This window comes from Chenopodium quinoa, unplaced genomic scaffold (genome assembly GCF_001683475.1).
Source record: "Chenopodium quinoa cultivar QQ74 unplaced genomic scaffold, ASM168347v1, whole genome shotgun sequence".
Classification (NCBI taxonomy): Eukaryota; Viridiplantae; Streptophyta; class Magnoliopsida; order Caryophyllales; family Amaranthaceae; genus Chenopodium; species Chenopodium quinoa.
In genome coordinates this window covers 561,202-579,826 of record NW_018745177.1, presented here as the reverse complement: position 1 = coordinate 579,826, position 18,625 = coordinate 561,202, and the positions used below count along the sequence as shown (strand labels likewise).

The 18,625-nt window shown below is 36.1% G+C and overlaps 3 protein-coding genes across 4 annotated transcripts; 1 reads left to right on the top strand and 2 right to left on the bottom strand.

Annotated features, from left to right (window-relative positions):
• Positions 1-129: 129 nt before the first annotated feature.
• On the bottom strand, positions 130-4,521 carry LOC110710684 (mediator of RNA polymerase II transcription subunit 22a-like). Its single transcript, XM_021889016.1, has 4 exons — positions 4,382-4,521; positions 3,396-3,540; positions 2,375-2,440; positions 130-687 (listed from the first exon to the last, which is right to left on the bottom strand). The coding sequence occupies exons 2-4, from the start codon at positions 3,537-3,539 to the stop codon at positions 439-441; spliced, it is 459 nt and encodes a 152-aa protein (XP_021744708.1). The 5' UTR covers position 3,540; positions 4,382-4,521; the 3' UTR covers positions 130-438.
• A 2,023-nt stretch (positions 4,522-6,544) lies between these two features.
• On the bottom strand, positions 6,545-9,129 carry LOC110710797. The gene is made up of 6 exons (XM_021889138.1): positions 9,034-9,129; positions 8,554-8,937; positions 8,400-8,453; positions 7,640-7,839; positions 6,956-7,271; positions 6,545-6,871 (listed from the first exon to the last, which is right to left on the bottom strand). The coding sequence occupies exons 1-6, from the start codon at positions 9,127-9,129 to the stop codon at positions 6,545-6,547; spliced, it is 1,377 nt and encodes a 458-aa protein (XP_021744830.1).
• Positions 9,130-12,581: 3,452 nt separating this feature from the next.
• Positions 12,582-17,610, top strand: LOC110710714 (F-box protein SKIP31-like). 2 transcript variants are annotated; one of them, XM_021889049.1, is made up of 9 exons: positions 12,582-12,888; positions 13,368-13,601; positions 13,694-13,767; positions 15,082-15,157; positions 15,286-15,396; positions 16,018-16,131; positions 16,278-16,396; positions 17,041-17,107; positions 17,193-17,610. In XM_021889049.1, the coding sequence occupies exons 1-8, from the start codon at positions 12,811-12,813 to the stop codon at positions 17,066-17,068; spliced, it is 834 nt and encodes a 277-aa protein (XP_021744741.1). In that variant the 5' UTR covers positions 12,582-12,810; the 3' UTR covers positions 17,069-17,107; positions 17,193-17,610. The 2 variants fall into 2 exon arrangements, with proteins under 2 accessions (XP_021744741.1, XP_021744740.1); XM_021889048.1 differs by having other exon boundaries at positions 12,585-12,888; positions 16,018-16,192.
• Positions 17,611-18,625: the final 1,015 nt, after the last annotated feature.

The window sequence follows — 18,625 nt, the reverse complement described above, 5'->3', positions numbered from 1 at the left end:
TTGATTTTGTATTTATTTTTTTTTTAAAAAATTGCTCCGTAGTTGAAAACTCCTCTCAGTCATTCAATACTTCAATCCAATGGTTATTTCTAAAATTATATTTTCACAATCTCCAATGCGAAGACAAAATAGTATTCTGAAACAACTCTTGGAATGAATTTTGCAAGATCCTACATAACAAATAATTCACTTCTACAAATAAACCTAGACTTGTTCTCAGTCATAGCATATACACAACAAGGGGCTCTAAGTATCTGCTAGCTTGACATCCGCAGCTACATAGTCTACATTACAAATAGCCCCCACCCAAACGACCTTAACTGTGGAGTGTTGTACCTTTAATCACCCGAAATACACAAATAATAGAAGTCAGGTACTACACATCTCTAGACATCTTTTGACAGTCAGATATATTAGACTGCAACTTTCATGCCAACCTCAAGGTGATGAAGGTTGGCTGGCTGCGCAGGCCTTCTCTGCAGAAGAATAGAAATGAGATTCAAGTTCTTTGAGACTAGCTGCTGCCTCTTCCCCAACTCTACCCAAAGTAACGTCTGTTTTATCTGTCAGCTTATTGAATTCGCCAATACGTTGTTCTACATGGTCATTGAGCGATGCAAATCCAGAAAAGATAGCAGTCTGCTTCAATTCTGACACCAACTTTAACAATGAGTCAGCTGCTTGGACCTGTTAATCAACCAAAAACATACAAGTGGTATAAAGAGAATTGACATGTATACAGAATTACAGAGACATTGTAGCTGAAAAAACATGTATACAGAGAAAGAAATTGAGTGGCAATTCAATGAGGTTAAGGGACAAGAAAAAATGGGGAAGAAAGAGACCAACTTTCTTTGCCGTGTTTCTTACAACAGAGAATTCCAGTCAAGAGAACTAGTACTTGCCTAAAAAAAGATGTGATTAGGGATCGAGGTTATTTGATATAAAGCATAATGACAATCATGGTATTAAATCTCAACCACGTTACAGCATCAGGACCCCATTGTAAAGGTTTTTGTGCTTACTGTGACTGGGTCCCTGAGATTTTAAGCTGCAAACCATCTGCATTGCCTGACATGCCTGCGAATGTGGTTCTGTGATCCCAAACCCCATCTGAGATTTAGAATCATGATGACAATAATACATATACTCCGAATATGGCAACAAATAGCATCATCCAGCAGCTATCTTTGTAACTAGTCTTTCAAATGCCTTAGGCCAAAAGTTAATGAATTATAGTAGGTGCTAGTGGTTGAGTCCCAGAGTCTCCCAGGTAAAAAATATAGATTACAAGGAGGCACAACAAGAGGTCATTCTCAAATCCCCAAAGTAGAGCGATACCTCAAACAGGAAGATTATCATGCACATTATTAAGTAGAAAAGTGCAAATTGTTAACAAAATATGGATTATGCAATAAATAGTCAGTTTTTTTTTTTTTTTTTTTTTTGTCAAATGCAAGTCAGCTTATGTTAAAGTCACGCTCTCATCAAGTTGAAGCAGCAGGAACAAGAACAAAACTGCAATTGTATAAAGAAATGCAACAAATTCGCATATAAAAATTATGCTAGGTGAATATATTGATCAACATAGAGGAGAAAAAGGCAAGTCATGACTCACTGAGGCATATAAAATGCATAAAAACCATTTTTCTCAGATAGGAATTAAGGGTTAAAGACTGCTCAGTCAGACATCATTTTTCTCACACAATCCCCTCCTTTATTTCACATAACAGAGAAAAAAATCTAGTTTTCCCCAGAACAGTAGTGCAAATTTGAATGGCAAGAAAATAACAAGGAGGACGAAGATTAATTGCTACCTTAACAATAAGTTAAACTCAGTACAAGTAAAAACTTGAGCAATCAGTTGCTGATTGCCATCATACAAGTTTATACTTCATTCTAAAATTACTGAGATGTTATTTTTAGAAAGTTTCACAAATACTCTCCTTTCATAATGTAAATATCCAACACGCCCTTACTAAATTTTCCTGAGTTCCTAACTGACTTGAGTTCCATTGGGTAATTTAAATGGTTTTGTGGTCTTCTCACCTTATACCCGCTTTCTTAACTCTTGAGCTTCCCCCCCCCCCCCAACAAAGCAAAAAAAAAAAAACCACAAGGCCCCAAATGGAACAGAAGAACTATGGGGCAAAGTATAACTTGGATAGATTTTCATTATTCCATAGCAACACCAATCTAAAGCAACATAGTCACTAATAGCCATGCAGCTTGGAAAATGCTGGCAAAATATGGAAAAATTACAAGTTCTAGACTATAATGCAACTTACAAGAGTTTAGAGTCAGACAGTAGGCTGAAGCCTTGTGCCTTAATACTGTAGAGCATATAATAAAGATAATAAGATTATGCTCTCACCATCCTGGCAGCACGCACTTCCATCATGAAAGCTTCTTGTTGATTTCTGACGGGTGGATCATTTACCTACAGGATTAAGAAATTCAGAGACTTCAACAGACACTAATAACAGTGCCTTACTCATGACATAGCTAATGACACATCATTAGCACTTCAAAAGGAAAGTGACACTTAGGCATAGCTTTCATGTTTAACCGTGAATGCTGGATGATTTTAACAAGCATGGCACTTCTATTACAAAGTGGTAAAGGTTCTAACTTATGCCTGATTAACTTTACACAGCAGGCATGATGTAAGCTAATTAAGAGAGGAAAAAAAAGGGTTATCCTATTACAAAGTGTTAAAGGTTCTAACTTATGCCACTGCAGAAGCAGTCATCCTGAAAAATGACCACAATTCATTACTAAAAAATCAGTACTGAAGCAGCAGCAGTTTGATTCATAAAGTGGTATGGGATTGGAACGTGATACTTAATACCGCGTGTTTGGTTTAGTTCGGGATTGAACATTTTTTTATATGATACCTGAAGTATGCTATGATCCATACCACCTCCCCCCCCCCCCCGGGTTTCTAAACCCTTACCTTGTGGGTTTGAGGTATGAGTTTGGAGATTGGTATTTTGTTAAACAAACACAAGGTATAGGTTTTACCTATACTAAACCCATACCCTTATACCTGAGTTACTTGAACCAAATACTCCCTCAATGGGAACCTTTATGGTTCACAAACTGGAATGCAACATAATCAAATGAAAACCCCAAAATAGGGAAGCATAGATTGAAATTTACATACTAAAGTTTCATGTGTTTAAAGCAACCTCTGAATTTTTTTATATTTAATGTTTGGTTCACACTTGAAATAAAATGTCTTAAATTAAACAAAATATTGACAGTCACCCAAATCAGGCAAACACAGCTAAGATTACTCAAGCTGAAACTAGGCATGCATATCACGAAACAAATCGACAGTATATGTTAAATAAAATCCACAACTTACTACATAAAAGGAGGTGAAGACAAACCCGGGAAACATTGACAAGAACAGTGAAATTGTCAACAAGATTGGAAACATCAGTTTCAACTCTCTGCAAAAGTGCCTTCTGCTTCTGCGTGGCTGCAGCAGCAGCGGCGGCTGTAGGTCCACCTCCGCCACCTCCTTTATTCATTCTAGGCAATAGGAAATACAAGGCACAGTCTTAGACTCTTAGGTTAGACAGAATAATTAAAAAACAAAAAAAAAACAAAACATTTCTTCGATAGCAAAACCATTGTTATGTGGCAAGGAAGTGGAAATGTTATGTCCGAAAGCAAGTGTCAACAATTCCCTAAACACATTGGCATTATATGGCAAATGTATACAGCATTCCAACTAAGAATCCAAGAGGCATAAAGTTGCATCAAAGTTCTCTCCTGTTTCTATTACTTCTTCTGTCACTTTACAATTCTCAAGTAAAAATTGAGATAATTGTGTTAATTTCCACAATTTGTAATCTAATGAACAAGAAGGGAGTAGTTGATCAATGGTAAATGTATTAATTATAACATAAATACACCAAAGACAATCCAAATACTTATATTGCTGCTCATTATCTAAGGAAAAAAGCACAATTCTTTTCGAAACACGAAATTAACAAAATCATAGAAAAGAGAGCATAAATTCTATTTTTTTCACAAACAATCACAGCAAATCCAATACTAAGTTGAAAGATGATAACATAACATTCAAATCAAGTTAAACACTCCTAAATTGTTCATTTTCATAGTTCCATTCTAACATTAAAGGGTTAAGTGATGAAAAGCCTGCAACTTTAGCAATCAAATATGAGTCAATTAACTATTCAAATTCTTTTCGCCTTAAGCAACGAGCAAACTTTCAGAATATGAGTGATTATAAGTAATAGTTGAATAATCTAAACCTAAATTGGATTACACTAACAATTAAATTTACATAAACCCTAGATTTTGAAATTGCTATTCGGTGATTTAATAAAAAGAGAAAATTTCTTACCTCAGAAACTGGTACAATGGAGGAGAGAAAGCTTAGAAGCAGCTTTCAATGGAGGAAGTGTATTGTGTTGTGATCTCACTCAACTAAAACAAGGATTGTCTTTCAAATCCTATACAGTAATTTAATTTCGGAAAATTTGGATTTTGGTACCTAATGGGGCTAATTGAATTTTGGTACCCATCTAAAATTTTATTTTAAATTGGTACCTCCAAAAACTCAAAACTGTAGCTTTCAATACCTCTATTAAGATTATGTCATAATTTCCGTTAGTGGGTCCCACTGTAACGGCTAGTGGGTTAATTCTCCCCTTTTAAATAACGACTCTGTTGATATTTTTTCCCCCTTTTGATTGTGTTTAAAATTTGGAATGAAAACAATGAAAATCTTGGAATGGATTTGAATTAAGCTTAGGCTTCTTGGTCATTGTTGAATTGCGAAGGATTTGCGAAGATTGAAGAGGGGTTTTTGAAGCACTGTTGTGGGCGAAAAAAAGAGGTCAGCTTTCAGTAATTTTGCGCACAATGTTAAATTTGAAGTTGAATTGAGCTGAATTGTGTTATAGTTGTGGTTCATATGTTATTAAATTGTGTTTTGTATAGCCAATTGTGTGTTTAATTGAATTCTGTTGTAATAATTTTATGATTTGGAAAAATTAGGGTTCTTGATTTGAATAATTTAGGGAAATGTTTTTTCTTTGAATTTAATGTTGCATGTTAGTAATTTATTTGAAATTGGGCGTTTTTCTTGCATGTTTGTTTCAATTTTATTGCAGAATGGCTGAGAATAGGGTGGTATTCAGATTTAAGTACTTGAGGGTAGTCATTGACATTGAAGTAGAAATAGGTAAAGACAACTTGATGGATAAATGCTTAGAGTGGGAAGACCGTTTGCGTGAAATGGATGATCCAGTAGAAGGATCTATAGATATCTTGTTTCCCAAATTTCAGTATATATATAAAGGGAAATTTAGGGATTTAGAAGATGATGGTGATGTCTTCAAAATGATTAGGAGGCTACCTAATAAGGACATCTACACCATTCATGTTGGCACCACTGATGATCCTGGGTTCTTGGCAGACTGTATGTGGAAGTTTAGGCAGAAACAAAATGGGAATTGGCCACCCCCTGGCTATCCTTATAATGGTGCTCAGCCACCGGTTTGACAAGGTTTGTGTGAGCTTGGTGTGGGTAACAGGTATGTCTAATGCCCCCCCCCCCCCTCTTTTTTTTTGCTACTTGCAGGAGTTAAAATGTCCTGGAATATTGAATCTCCCTCTAAACTGAAGAAGTGTAACTGTGGATTGCCACTTTCAAGGCTTACATCTTAGACTAAGGACAATCCAGGGCGCAAGTTCAAGACTTGCAAATTTTGGGATCCAAACACTGAGACAAGGGGATGCAAATGTTTCGAATGGGTTGACTCAGAACAAACTGATTGGCAAAGGGATGTGATCAACCAGTTGCTGCTTGACAAGAAGTTGGATGAAATCTGAGATGAATTCTTTGCAAAGGGAGGTTGATGATTTGGTTGGGCAAAGGAGGTGTTTTCTTAATGAAGTTGACACATTGAAGACTAAATGCAAGGCCTTGTCTAGTGACAGGAAGAAGATGACAGACAGCTATGGCACTTGTGATAGATTTTACTTGGTTGTATTAGTTGCAATTAGTGTAGTTGTTATGATTTTAGGAATTAATGTAGTAATTAAACTGAACTGATTTAGGGGAGTTTAAGGGAATCCAAGACATTTTGTTCAAGTATGGTTATGTAATGTATTTAATGTTAGTTGCTTTTGTTTTCAAGTGAACTTGGTCTCAATCAATGAAATTATCAATTTCAAACAATATTGCATTTGAAAACCTTGACTGCTTTGTGAACTGAATTACATTGACATGTTATTTATGTACATAAATGTTCATGAAAAGGTGACTTTGCAGAAAAAGTAAGTACTAGGACTAATCATATGTTCAAACTACAAAATATGGCCCTTGAAATATATGCTTCATATGTTTACTAAATTAGATTCACATGATATATATACATATATATGTTCAAGTAAAGGTGACTTAGTACAAAAAGTGACTACTAATTAAATAAGTTCAACAAACTGAATACATATTGGTAATTGTCAAAGGAACAGGTTCAACAAAGTTCATAAACAAACACTATATTTTTTTCTTGCTTGCCCTGGTTGCTGTGGTGTTTTTTGCTGTAGTAGTTGTTGATGCTTGGCTACAGAGGTATGGTTCTGCTCCTGCATACTTCCTTGACCTTGTATTAGGTCCTTCTGAAGATGCTTCTGCTCCCTGAGATGCTCTTCCTGTTCCTTCAGATGGTTCTAGTCCCCCTTTGGATGTTGCTTCCGCTCCTTGAGAGGCTACTGCTTTTGAGGATGTTTTTGCTGCAGCAGCTGCAGCTTTCTTCTTGGCCTCCTCTTGTGGGAACTTTTTATTTACAATTCTGTTAGGACCTGTTGTAGCCCCAGGAGTAGTCTGCACATATAAAGTGATGTACAACAATTAAAAACAGAACCAAATAGCTTACTGACATGAAAAAGGGAAAAATTCATAATTGACCTTGTTTAAAGCTCTGGTTGCTTTGGTTCTCCTCTGTTTTACCACCCATGCTGTGTTTACAATAGCCTTGCCCTTTGTGTTAAGATGGGATGAAGACTGTTTCACTTCTGCAGGCACATTGGAAAAAGTTTTGGCATAGTGTCCAAATTGAGCACATTTTTGGCACCTCTTTTGCCTTTTTTGTGAAGTACCCTCTGCCTCAGCTACACCCTTACCCCTTTCCTTCTTTCTCTTTTTGGACTTAGGTCTGCCAGGCATCACTCTCACAGGTGGTGGCAGTGGCTCCCTTAGCTGAATCTTTTCCCAGTGCTTGGGACTGGCATAGGTTGTACAGGCAAATCATATGCCTCTAAATATCTCTCCCTTGTGTAATAGTGATCCACATACTCTTCTGGGTCACTTCTCTTATCTAATATACAAGCAAACCCATGCACACAAGGGAGACCAGTTAATTGTCAGTGGTAGCATGTGCATGTTCTATTTTGAAGATCAATTGTCACTTGGTCTGCATTTAGATTGACCTCATAATTATCATCCCTTGAAACCTGCACTATACAGTGCCTAGCCACCCTCTCCATTATCTCAAACAGCTTGCTCACATAAGGCATCACTTTTCCTTCCATCTTTTTCACACCCTCCCACTTGTCATTGTGCCTTTTGACTGCATATCTCCTTAACCATTACATTTGGGTTAGGATTGGTTTATCCCTAGCTTCTCTAATACAAGCATTGAAGGTTTCACACATATTGTTAAGAAGCATATTAGATTTGCAATTAGTGGAAAAGGCATGCCTAGACCAATGTTGGGCAGGGATGTTGTCTAGATACTCATATGCATCCTCACTAAGGAATCTTATGGATTCCATTGCAATTTCAAAATCAGCCTACAATATTGGAATACAAATACAAATAAGTTCACTGACAGAACATGGACAACAAGCTTACACTGACAGAACATAAAACTACCATATGTCATTCATTTATACACTGACAACAAGCTTACACAAACATAAAATGAAATGCATTTATATGCATTCATTAATCTGCTAAATTTCATTAATATGCTAACTGAGTACTAAACAAACTGATTACTATACAAACTGAGTACTATATGCTAACTGAGCATATAAACACTATACAAACTGAGCACATAAACTGAAGAGAATACAATGACTGTACTTACACATATGCATGTATACTGTCACAGGATAATAAACAAGGACAACTACAAATTGGAGCTAAACCATAAAGTAACTACTTAGTACATAACCACAATTAGTAAGAGTATGATAAGTGCAGTTCATATTATTAAATTCCTTATTTTCCAACAAAAAAAAAAGAGTGCAGTTCATACCCAAGTTGTGGCTCTAGCAGCATTCCAAAACAACTCTTTAAATGTGGACCTTGTGAACTACAGTTTGAAATTGGCCCATATATGCCTCACACAAAACCTCTTCTCAGCAAAAGGGACCACCTCCTCAAATGCTTCAAGCAGTCCCTTAACACACAAAATAAACAAATAATTGTTAGTGACAAATAAAACACATACAAATTAGAACAACTAGCACAAAATAAAACTAGAATGATGCTGAACTAACCTTCTGCCTATCTGACATATAAGTGAAGCCACCTCCCATTTCTAAATCATCTAGGCTTTGCTTCAAGCATTCTAAGAACCAGGACCAGGTTTCTTTGTTCTCAACCTCCACAGTAGCCCATGCAAAGGGATAGATACTGTTATTTCCATCCTTTCCCACAACCACCAAGATCTGACCAGGGTAAGAGCCCTTCAAATGGCATCCATCCACCCCTATTAGTGGTCTACATCCTTTCAAGAAACCCCTTACCAATGGAGAAAGGCACACATACATCCTCAAGAACAAAGGTGGCTCTGGCCTATCCAACTGATCAACCACCACATTCACTACAGTCCCTGGGCTATATTTTTGCACTGCCTTCCCATAATCCCATACTCTAGAATACTGTTCAGAAGCAGACCCATAAATCATGAATTTTGCCCTTGCCCTAGCTAATCATGCCTTGTAGTCTCCAATTTTAATGCCCAAGTCACTTAAAACCTTATCCCTAAAATTGTTTATCTTCCAATTAGGATTGCTTCTCCACTCTTCAACATATTTCTCAGCTAGGTACTCTGCAGTAACATTTGCATTCATGTTGCTCCTCATACAATTATATTCCAACCTAAGATCTAGTATTTGCCAAGCACTACTCTTGAACAAAGGTCTTGCAATTACCTTATATTTGCACCTCCTAACTTCCTCACTGCACTGTCAAATAGGCAGCTTACTCCTCTTTGAATCCCATTCACAACCACATCTCTTTCTACAAAAAGTGGTTAACTTCTCTTTGTTTTTGTGCAGGAAATAGAACTCATATCTATTTTCAATGGCATGAGTTCTTAGGGCTTTCCTAAGCACCAAAGTGTTGCCGAACTTCTGATTCTTCACCAACACAACATGTTTCTTGAAATCTGTATCCTCTCTAAACCAAGGACTATCATCTACCTCCTCATCAGAACCATGCTCACTTCTGAACTCCTCATCATCACTGTCTTCTTCCTTAAGTTCTACCTCTAGCTGCCTTAGATCTTTAACAAGCTGATCCAACTTCTGCTTTTTGCCCTGACCTGAAACACCACCAGGCTGCACTGTTGCCAAACTCCTTTCCACTTCACCTAGAATCTTAGCAGTACCCTGATCCAACCCCTCATCTTCAGGATCACCCTCTTCCTCCTCTCCTAGATTCCAATTTATATCTATGTCACTCAAATCCTCACTAGAAGAATCAGAATCACTCTCCTCATCATCTATGAACAACTTCTTTTGACACTTACCCTTTCCTTTCCCCTCTAATTTGGCTCTCCTGTTTCCCAACCCAACCTCTTCAATGACCTTCCCTTTACCTTTATTAATTCCCACCCTCTTATCACTTCCTGAAGTAAACCTAGGACTCCTCCTAACTAATGGCTCACTGACTGTAGTACCAGTTTCTTTTTCTGGGTTGGACAGTTGCCACCTTGGGATCCTCCTAAGTACTAAAGAAGTACAAGGCTGTTTGGGAGTGTGTTTACCAGGGCTTTTGCTCTAACTTGGGGTTTGGTTAATTTTTTTTTTTTTTCTGTACATTGAGGTGGGTTGACTTTGGAAAGACTATCAATGGGTTTGGGTGGGTTTAATGTTGGATTTTGACTTAGGATTTCAGTCTGAATTGGATCTGTTTGGTCAGGGTTTTGCTCAGAAACAGTACAGAACAACTCCAATTACCCATCTTTGTGTTTAGCCTCAAGAAACCCCTTTAAAGCCTCATCATCCTCTAATCTCCTTTTCCCATTCATCTATGTTTGTCCCATCTCTTTGTACCATAACACATAAATGTAAGGGACAGCCCACCCCTTTTCCCTAAAGCCTTTAGCACATAACCATCTCAAGTACCCCACTGTTATAAAGGACAGAGGCACACCCAACCTCCAATACACAAAACCAGCCTCATATACTTGATACTCACTCCCCTTTCTTTTTCTTTTCTTAAACACAAAACCCCCAAAAAGTCTTATCTTATTGTCAATAGTGTTATCAAGTTGATCCTTTTGTGTAATCTACAAATTAAGTAATAAATCATGTAATCAATACCACTAACAACAATATCAACCACTGTAACAAGCATTATGTCACAACCAAGACCAATTCATGACACTAAAACACACAATACAGTAACTGCAACAACCCAAATACCCTACCACATGCTTCTATAACAAATTAACAAGGAATTATAAATCAATTTCAATTAAATTGATAATTTAATCCATACACATTAATCTAGGGTTTACTTAATTATTTTCCAAATATTCCCACACATTTCATCAAAAATTCACAACAAACCATTAATGGACCACTTCAAAAAGTTGAAGGAATCATACATGGCCATTGTCAGAAGAATCTCCTGCTTCTGTCAATGGAGATGACGAGTCCAAGCTCCAGCCTTTCTCAGTTGCTGATGTGTGGTTCCAGTCAAAAGAACTAACGATTTAGTCAATTGAAGATGGTACAGTAAAAAAAAAAAAAATACAGCCTTACAATTGACGGAGGAGAGATAAAGAAATTGTGGTTGAATTTGGACAATGGAGTAATTGCATATGGTTGAGAGCTTTGATTATGGAGGAGCAGGGGAAAGAGAGAGAGAGGGTAAAAAGAGGGAGTTTAATTAGAATCGAAGAGAGAGAAAGGAAAAAGGGAGGGAAGTTTAGTAAATGGGACCCACTAATGGAAAAGGTCACAGAATGTAGACGGAGGTACTGAAAGTTATAGTTTTGAGTTTTTGGAGGTACTAATTTAAAATAAAATTTTAGATGGGTACCAAAATTCGATTAGCCCCATTTTTGAGGTACCAAAATCCAAATTTTCCTTTAATTTTTATTCTAAAGGTTGTTTGGTTCGTTAAATTGGAATCAAAATGTCAAATTAAGGGTATGTTCACATTTATGAGCTAGACTAAAATTAAGTTAAAGCTAGGGAACATGCTCTAATATTATTTTTGTAAAGGGTAACATAATTACTTTTATTAATTATGAATAATTATTTGCAAGATTAATCTATAATAAAGAGACTAATTTCATTTGTAGACATGTCAATAGGCTTGTTCGAGTTGGGTACAGGTTGGGTTCTTTTCAAGTTAAGTCAAGTTCGGGTTAACATGTAATCCAGTTAGGTTTGGGTCGACTTTAGGTTGTGTCAAGTCATTTTAAGTTTTGAGTTAAGTTTGAGTCGACAGAAATTGGATAGAACTTCGGGTTTTGGGTCAAGTTGCACACTTCATGTAGAAGGTTTTTTTATTTTACTTTTTTTTTTTTTTTTTTTTTTTTTTTTTTTTTTTGTGGAAAGATGTAGAAGTTTGTGCTAGTGTGCTACTAGTCAAATTCATGATGCTACATTATGTGATGGTGGCTTTTTTTTTATTTTTTTTGGAAGAAATGTGATGGTGAATTTGTCCATCAAGTGAATGTTTACAAAATCACAACTAGGGGTGAGCAAACTAGGTATTCGGTCAAAATTTTAGGAATGGGACCCGAATTTAGTTAGTATCAGGTCCTAAAATTCGGGATTGGAATTTGAACCACCTTTTTTTTTTTTTGAGAACTTGATTCACTTCAACCACTCTTAAACTTTAGAAATTGGGATTGGAACAACCGGGTACCAATTCTAATTCTGGGTACTCACTTACGTAAATAATAGTTAAAATTGAATACAAATTATAATACCTATTTTGATCCATTTTCAATTTTAACTTTCAAAACTTGTATTTATATATGCGTGAAGTTATTTTTATTAATGTTAGGTACTATTAACTAGATGCATTCAACTAGTTCCGGGTCCAAACAAATTGAAAATTGGAATTAAAACTGGTTTCTAAATTTATTACCCAGACTTGAAACCACCGAGTCCAATTCTGAATACCAACCCGCGGATTCCAAACCGATTCTAGTTCCAATTCCGGGTACCCAAATTTTTGCTCACCTCTAATTACAACCATTATTCCAAAAAAAAAAAAAAAAAAAAAATACAACCATTATAGTCTGGTACAAAGCTACACAAATAACCCAAATAATTGGTCCAGTGGGCTGCCAGCCCAATGACTCAACCGACGCGAATATCTCGCATCATTGAAACACACCATCAAATGGAATTTCTCCGTTACATATATATACGCTTTTCCACCGCCGGCGAAGTTTCTCCGGTCGCCGGAGTTTGTAGTCGGGATTTTTTTTTCCCGCAGAAACCCTAATTTATTTCTTCTCGTGTTTTTGGAAATCCCAATTTCAATTTTGAAATTGAAGAAAGATGTCGAATTTGGATGAGGAAGAGGAAAATCTTGCTCAATTTCTCGAATCTGAGGTTCTCTCGGAAGTTTCTGATCAGGTTTTGTTTTCTCCCCTCTTATGTTTTTTGATTTCAATTTGTAGAAATTTCTGAAATTGTTCTGATTTTCCTAAATTTATCCCCTGAATTTGTTCTGATGAACCCTAATTTTAATTTAATCATTATTTATTCGTTACATTTCAATTTATCATTATTTAATCTTCGAAGTTAATGATTATCGTATATTAAAGTTACATAATTTGGGTTTTTTTTGGCTACTCTCTTTATCTGGGAACTTGTCAATTGTCATTTGCTAAGTTAAGATTTGTATGAGAGCTTTTATTAAATCATTGTGATTGTGAATATTTTTGTTGCATGATATATTTTCGGTTTCATTGTGAAAATTTTTGGATGTGAATGTTGAATCTTCTAACAAATTTACTTGTAAAGTTTGGTAGAGAAGCCAAAGCATATATGTATATGTGGAAATTTATGCTATATATGAGATTGAATTGGATTGTGGGTGTGTTGATGTACAGGATGAAGACACAAATGACACGGAGAGACCAATGAAGAGGCCTCGTACAGAGGACATTATCAGAGAGACTGAAAATGATGCTTGTGATATCGATGGAGATAGTGGGTCGAAGGCTGAGAGTTCGAGTTGTAGCACTGGTGCCGGTATAATTGGCGGCTTGAGGATCGAAACTGGGATATTAAGCAAGATACCTCCTGAGTTATTTCAGCATGTTCTCAAGTTCCTGTCTTCTGAAGTATTTGAATCTAACTTTCTAATTGAAATAATGTTTCTTCTTAGTTATAAAGTAGGATATCTTGTACTTACCTTTTTTTATGCAACATGCAGGATCTTATTTCATGCTCACGAGTGTGCAAGTTTTTGAATCATGCAGCATCAGAAGAATCCTTGTGGCGTCGTTTGTGAGTATTTTTAATTTTGTTTGCTTCTTTCCTATTCATTGAAGTTCCGGCCTTTGCTTCTGGTTGATTTGTTTTCTGGTATCGTTTTGTGGGTATACATGGTGTATCATGTTATTGCTACTTAAATTTGACTGAATGATTGTAAATATCGAGCCTTTACATCAAAACCCTTGTTGCTTGTATTGTCATTAATTATGCACTTGCCTCTTTATATGAAGGACATTGTCATAAGCTTCATTCTGGTTTATTTGTTATCATGTTGCTAGGTGCATCTGTCTATGATCCTTTTGATGTTTTGTCTATCCTTTTTGTAACCTCTTTAAAGTTTTTTGTAACATTATTGAGTTGTTTTTAAAGTGCAGGCAGAATTTCACAGCTTTCGCTCTTTTTGTAAATATTTATTGCAGTTAATGTTTATTCAACCTTACCCATTAACACGGGTCAATATCACCTGCCACAAACTTCATACGCGGTTTTTGATGAGATGCTAACCCACAAACCTGCTGGTATTCTTCTCTGGCGATGGGATGCGGTCTGCTTTGTCCCCTTTCCCCTGTTCACATCTGCTTGTCTACTGTTTCCCCTTGCTATATAATTTTTTTTAATGGGTGTGGAGTAGGTGTAGCTGCAATATATTAAAAGCACACCTAACATGCCCCTAGGAGTTTAGGCGATTAGGGTAGATGGCTTATTTTGTTCTAGGCAAGGCCCATTCAAAGAGACGCACTGAGGCGCATGTAGAGCACCAGAAGCACCCATGCTGCAGCACTTCGGTAAACTTTAAATGTTTATAAACTTCAAAGAGGTGTTTGCCTAGGCACAGTAGAATCCCTCTCACGTTAGTGTGCCTTGAGCTTTTTTTTAAAATTTGGCACTTCTCCTAACCTTCCAAAAGTGACATTTTTAAGATCTTGTAGCACTAGATAGAAAGATGACTTATGATAAGAGGAGTTAAGGTTGACATGAAGAAAGTTGGTTTGTGAGAGCATGTAGCACTAGATAGAAGTGAGTGGAGGAAAGAGGATCTTTGTTGATTATCATGAGAGACAGACTCTTCATTCTTGTCTCACGCAACCAAGGTCATCCTTATGGGAAAGTTTTTTTTTTTTTGTCATTATGAGAGAGGACAAGGAAGATAATTTGGATGTGGAAGGAGAAGTGACACTTAAGGAAAGCTGTTCCTGCTCATGAATTTAAATCTCAATGCCGATTTTGTTTTCACTTTTTATCATTTAAGTTTAACTGTCCTTGAATTGCTTCTTGTCATATGAAGTTGCCAGATTATTTATAGCCCACATTACACAATGCCTGCAGGTACTGCTTGCGTTGGGGGTTGCTGCCACCAACAAGAAATTTACGGGACTGTGCTTGGAAGAAGCTGTATATACAGGTAATATTTAATTGCATCATTATATAGTGTCATTTTAAAGTAAATCAGAGAATTTTCTGTTTCTACCTACCTAGATGGGTGAAGTTTGAAGGTTTCTCTTTCACCTCTAACCATTTTTGCTCTTGCAGCGTGATGAGGAGGATATGGTTCAATCTGTGACAAATTGCCAACCCGAGTTTAAAGAATATTATCTTCAAATGTATGCAGCTAAGAGAAGTCAAGCTCCACTTCTTTCTCAGGTAATGTCTGGATAAGGTGTAAACATTCTATTTTATCTCTTGAACACATGTGTTTGCAGAACTGGATATTCAATGAAGTTCCCATACCAGAATATACAATTTTAATGAATTAAAAAGGCCTTATATCACCTCGGAACCTCTTTTCCTGCTTCATAAGATCTTAAGCAATTTCAACTAAAAAATACTTGTATATATTTTTATAAATCAGAGTGTGATTTCTAATTTGCTATGCCAAGTGTGGGATACTTGAGGATCACTGGATCAGACCTCAAGCAACAAATATCTCTGATTGCAAATATTTGACTGCCTTAGAAGTTTACAAACAAACATGTAAGCCAATATTATCATTGTTAATTTGCTGCACCAAGTCTGAGATAGTCCTGTTTCCATTAAGGGGCATGAAAACAAATCATTCTGGAAGTTTAATAATGTTTAGATTTTGTGCTCCCATATTTGAACTTCCAAATCTGTCAATTTCTGTGCTTCTCATCATGTTTGGGATTCATGGTGTGAAAATTAATATCTATTTGTTTCATGTGTATTGTGTACTTTTGGAGCAAGGAAAACCTAGTCCTTTATGCGCCTGTTCTGCATCAGTCTAATATATTTTTTTAATGCAAGGTAAATGACGATCTTATTATTCTTGACAAAACGGTTGCCGATCAAGTATCTATGTGGAAGAACAGTAGAGGCCTCGGTGATAAGGTGGTCACAGACCATACTTGCTCTGGGGAGGTTTGTTCTTTCTTTCAAATTGGGAATGTTTTCATATGTGAAAAGACTGGAAATGTTCATGGTAATATTCCTGTTTGGCTTTGCAAAGGCATCATATATATGAGAAGCTTATTGCAGTTTTGTAATTTATGTTTTTGTGATTGCAGTCTGTGATGATACATGCAAGGAAGCTATTGCTGATCCTGCAAATGAGCTTTTGGTTTGTACTATATCTGGACGCTGCTTTGACAGACTTCTTTCACCATCTGAAGTGGAAGGAGATGGGGTACGTAAATATACTTTGTATTTCTTATGTTTATGTTTGTAGTGGTTGAGTCTCTTCACCCCGCTCACCTCAGAATAACAAAAAAAATAAATAAAAAAAAAATGACATTTTCATTATATTTTCATGTGCAAGAGTGCAACCCCCCCCCCCCACCCCCACCCCCCCTCCCCCCCCCCCCAAAAAAAAAAAAAAAAAAAAGAAGAGAAAAAAAAAGAAGAAATATGAAGTATATGTTATCCTAGATAAGTCCATATATTACCTCACTTCCCCTCCCTTATCCAATTGTGTCCAGCTGAGTCTGGAAATGAGGTTGAGTGATTAATTGCTACGAAGTATAATTTTACATGCAGTCTTGTATCTAGCATCCCCTACAACAAATTTTTTTTTTCCCATTTATGTACCTTGTTCGACATGCAATCTTGTATGAGGTGTATTTAACATACCCTACAACATTTTTTTCCCATTTATGTACTTTGTTGCAGATCCCTTTTTTCTTCCTGCTGTGTTATTTTGTAGTTTTGTCGATGGAATTGGACAAATACCTAGTTGTAGAATAAGCAGAATGTGACTTGCATTGTCTATATATCTATCTTTGTCCATTACTGTTGTATTCTGATATCAAAGATGTGTTATAAAAAATACAGGACCAGGAGCAACAGCAAGATGTTGTAGCTGATGAAGCTGAACCTTTCATGGGAGCTGGTCGTTTTGGTATGAATGTTTACCTTTACTATAATTTTACTTGTTACATTCTTGCAAGTTTCTTTTCAAATCTTATGCCGTTTCTTTTTCTCAGCACGAGCTTATTTGTTGGGATATAACTGTGATGACGAGAAGGAACTTGAAGCTGCCTTGAGGTTTTGCTGATTTAAGCCATGCCCTACTCTCACCTTTTATATTATCTTCTACATTATGTAAAGACCTGAGAGATTATGCTTTCTACCTTGATGCTGGAAGACGCTTCAAAGTGGTTGTTCAGAAGCCCTGTTGTAGAGATGATGTTAGGTTATACTTGTATCATTAAAACTGTATGTTACAAGGTGCTATTACTTTATCAATGTATGTATTATTGTAGGATCCCCTCTTTAGATTTGAGATGTATTTTCTTAAAACTTCAAAGCTTGTAATAATAATACCTTGATGTAGATGAATATTATCAGTACCTTTGATTGCTCAAGTCCCAACTAGCTTGCTGTTGGCTTCAAAAGCTGCAACGATAGTGAGTTTCTTTTCTTTCTTTTCCAATTTATTATCCTGCTTTGCTACCTTATAAGTTTGTCCAAAGTATAGCTCTCTTATGTTAGATGAGTATTGAGTGAACTTTTGGCCTAGCTATTTGCTGATCTGCCTAGCAGCCTGGACATGAACGCAAATCAAGTGATACTTATGATATTAATATGACTGATTAATTGTGGATGTCCTTATAAAATTAATTTTTTTGAGATAAATTTGTCCTTTAATAAGGGTCTGTTCTGATTTACTAAGCTGAACTGAACTGATTAGATCTAAAATGAACTGAACTGAACTGAATAAAGTTGAAATGAATTGTTTATGAGAGAAGGAATTCAGGAACTTAACTGATTGAAGCTGAATTGAACTAAACTGAAATTAAGCTGAAGAGACCAGGTTCTTAGAGCCTGTTCTCATTGACTGAATTGAATTGATTGGAGTTAAACTGAATTGAATTTTATAATAGATGGAAATTAGGAACTGAACTGAATTGATTAGAGCTGAAAAGGACAGGCCTAAAATCCAATTCCCTAAGCTTTGTTTAGACTTTACCAATGATCAAGATCATTATTCAAGTATTTACTTGTAAAATAATTCAACAAAATCTTAAGAACAAAGACATTGAATCTGTCATTTTAATCAATTATAAAATCAGAAGTTATTACAGAGCTTGTGCCATTAATTTTCTCTTGCTTTGACTTTCTCCTCCAATGCTTCGGACTTGTAATCTATATACGTAGTAGTACGGAGTACTTTGTGTTTGTCTCATTCAACAAATATACAAAGTCAGTTTATAAAATTGGTAGTTATTCTTGTCTAAATATTCTTAATTAGCCAAAAGTATATCTGACAAATTAGGGAATATCACTAGCAACAATTTATTATAATTACTTTTTGACATTATATATATCCGAGTGTATGTTACACCCAAGTATTTGAGTTAGTTGGGTGTACAGTACACCCGAATATATATAACAAAGTCTAAGACTATCAAGTTCA

What these genes read in the sequence shown, in the direction of transcription:
- LOC110710684 (XM_021889016.1), bottom strand. Translation starts at nt 3,539, where the DNA reads ATGAATAAAGGAGGTGGCGGAGGTGGACCTACAGCCGCCGCTGCTGCT. An exon ending in TTCTTGTCAATGTTTCCCGG is followed by an intron (nt 2,441 to 3,395) that starts GTTTGTCTTCAC and finishes TTAATCCTGTAG; the next exon opens with GTAAATGATCCACCCGTCAG. An exon ending in AAGTGCGTGCTGCCAGGATG is followed by an intron (nt 688 to 2,374) that starts GTGAGAGCATAA and finishes GTTGATTAACAG; the next exon opens with GTCCAAGCAGCTGACTCATT.
- LOC110710797 (XM_021889138.1), bottom strand. Translation starts at nt 9,129, where the DNA reads ATGAATGCAAATGTTACTGCAGAGTACCTAGCTGAGAAATATGTTGAA. An exon ending in ATATGTCAGATAGGCAGAAG is followed by an intron (nt 8,454 to 8,553) that starts GTTAGTTCAGCA and finishes TTGTGTGTTAAG; the next exon opens with GGACTGCTTGAAGCATTTGA. An exon ending in AAACCAATCCTAACCCAAAT is followed by an intron (nt 7,272 to 7,639) that starts GTAATGGTTAAG and finishes AACCTATGCCAG; the next exon opens with TCCCAAGCACTGGGAAAAGA.
- LOC110710714 (XM_021889048.1), top strand. Translation starts at nt 12,811, where the DNA reads ATGTCGAATTTGGATGAGGAAGAGGAAAATCTTGCTCAATTTCTCGAA. An exon ending in GAATCCTTGTGGCGTCGTTT is followed by an intron (nt 13,768 to 15,081) that starts GTGAGTATTTTT and finishes CAATGCCTGCAG; the next exon opens with GTACTGCTTGCGTTGGGGGT. An exon ending in GGAAGAAGCTGTATATACAG is followed by an intron (nt 15,158 to 15,285) that starts GTAATATTTAAT and finishes TTGCTCTTGCAG; the next exon opens with CGTGATGAGGAGGATATGGT.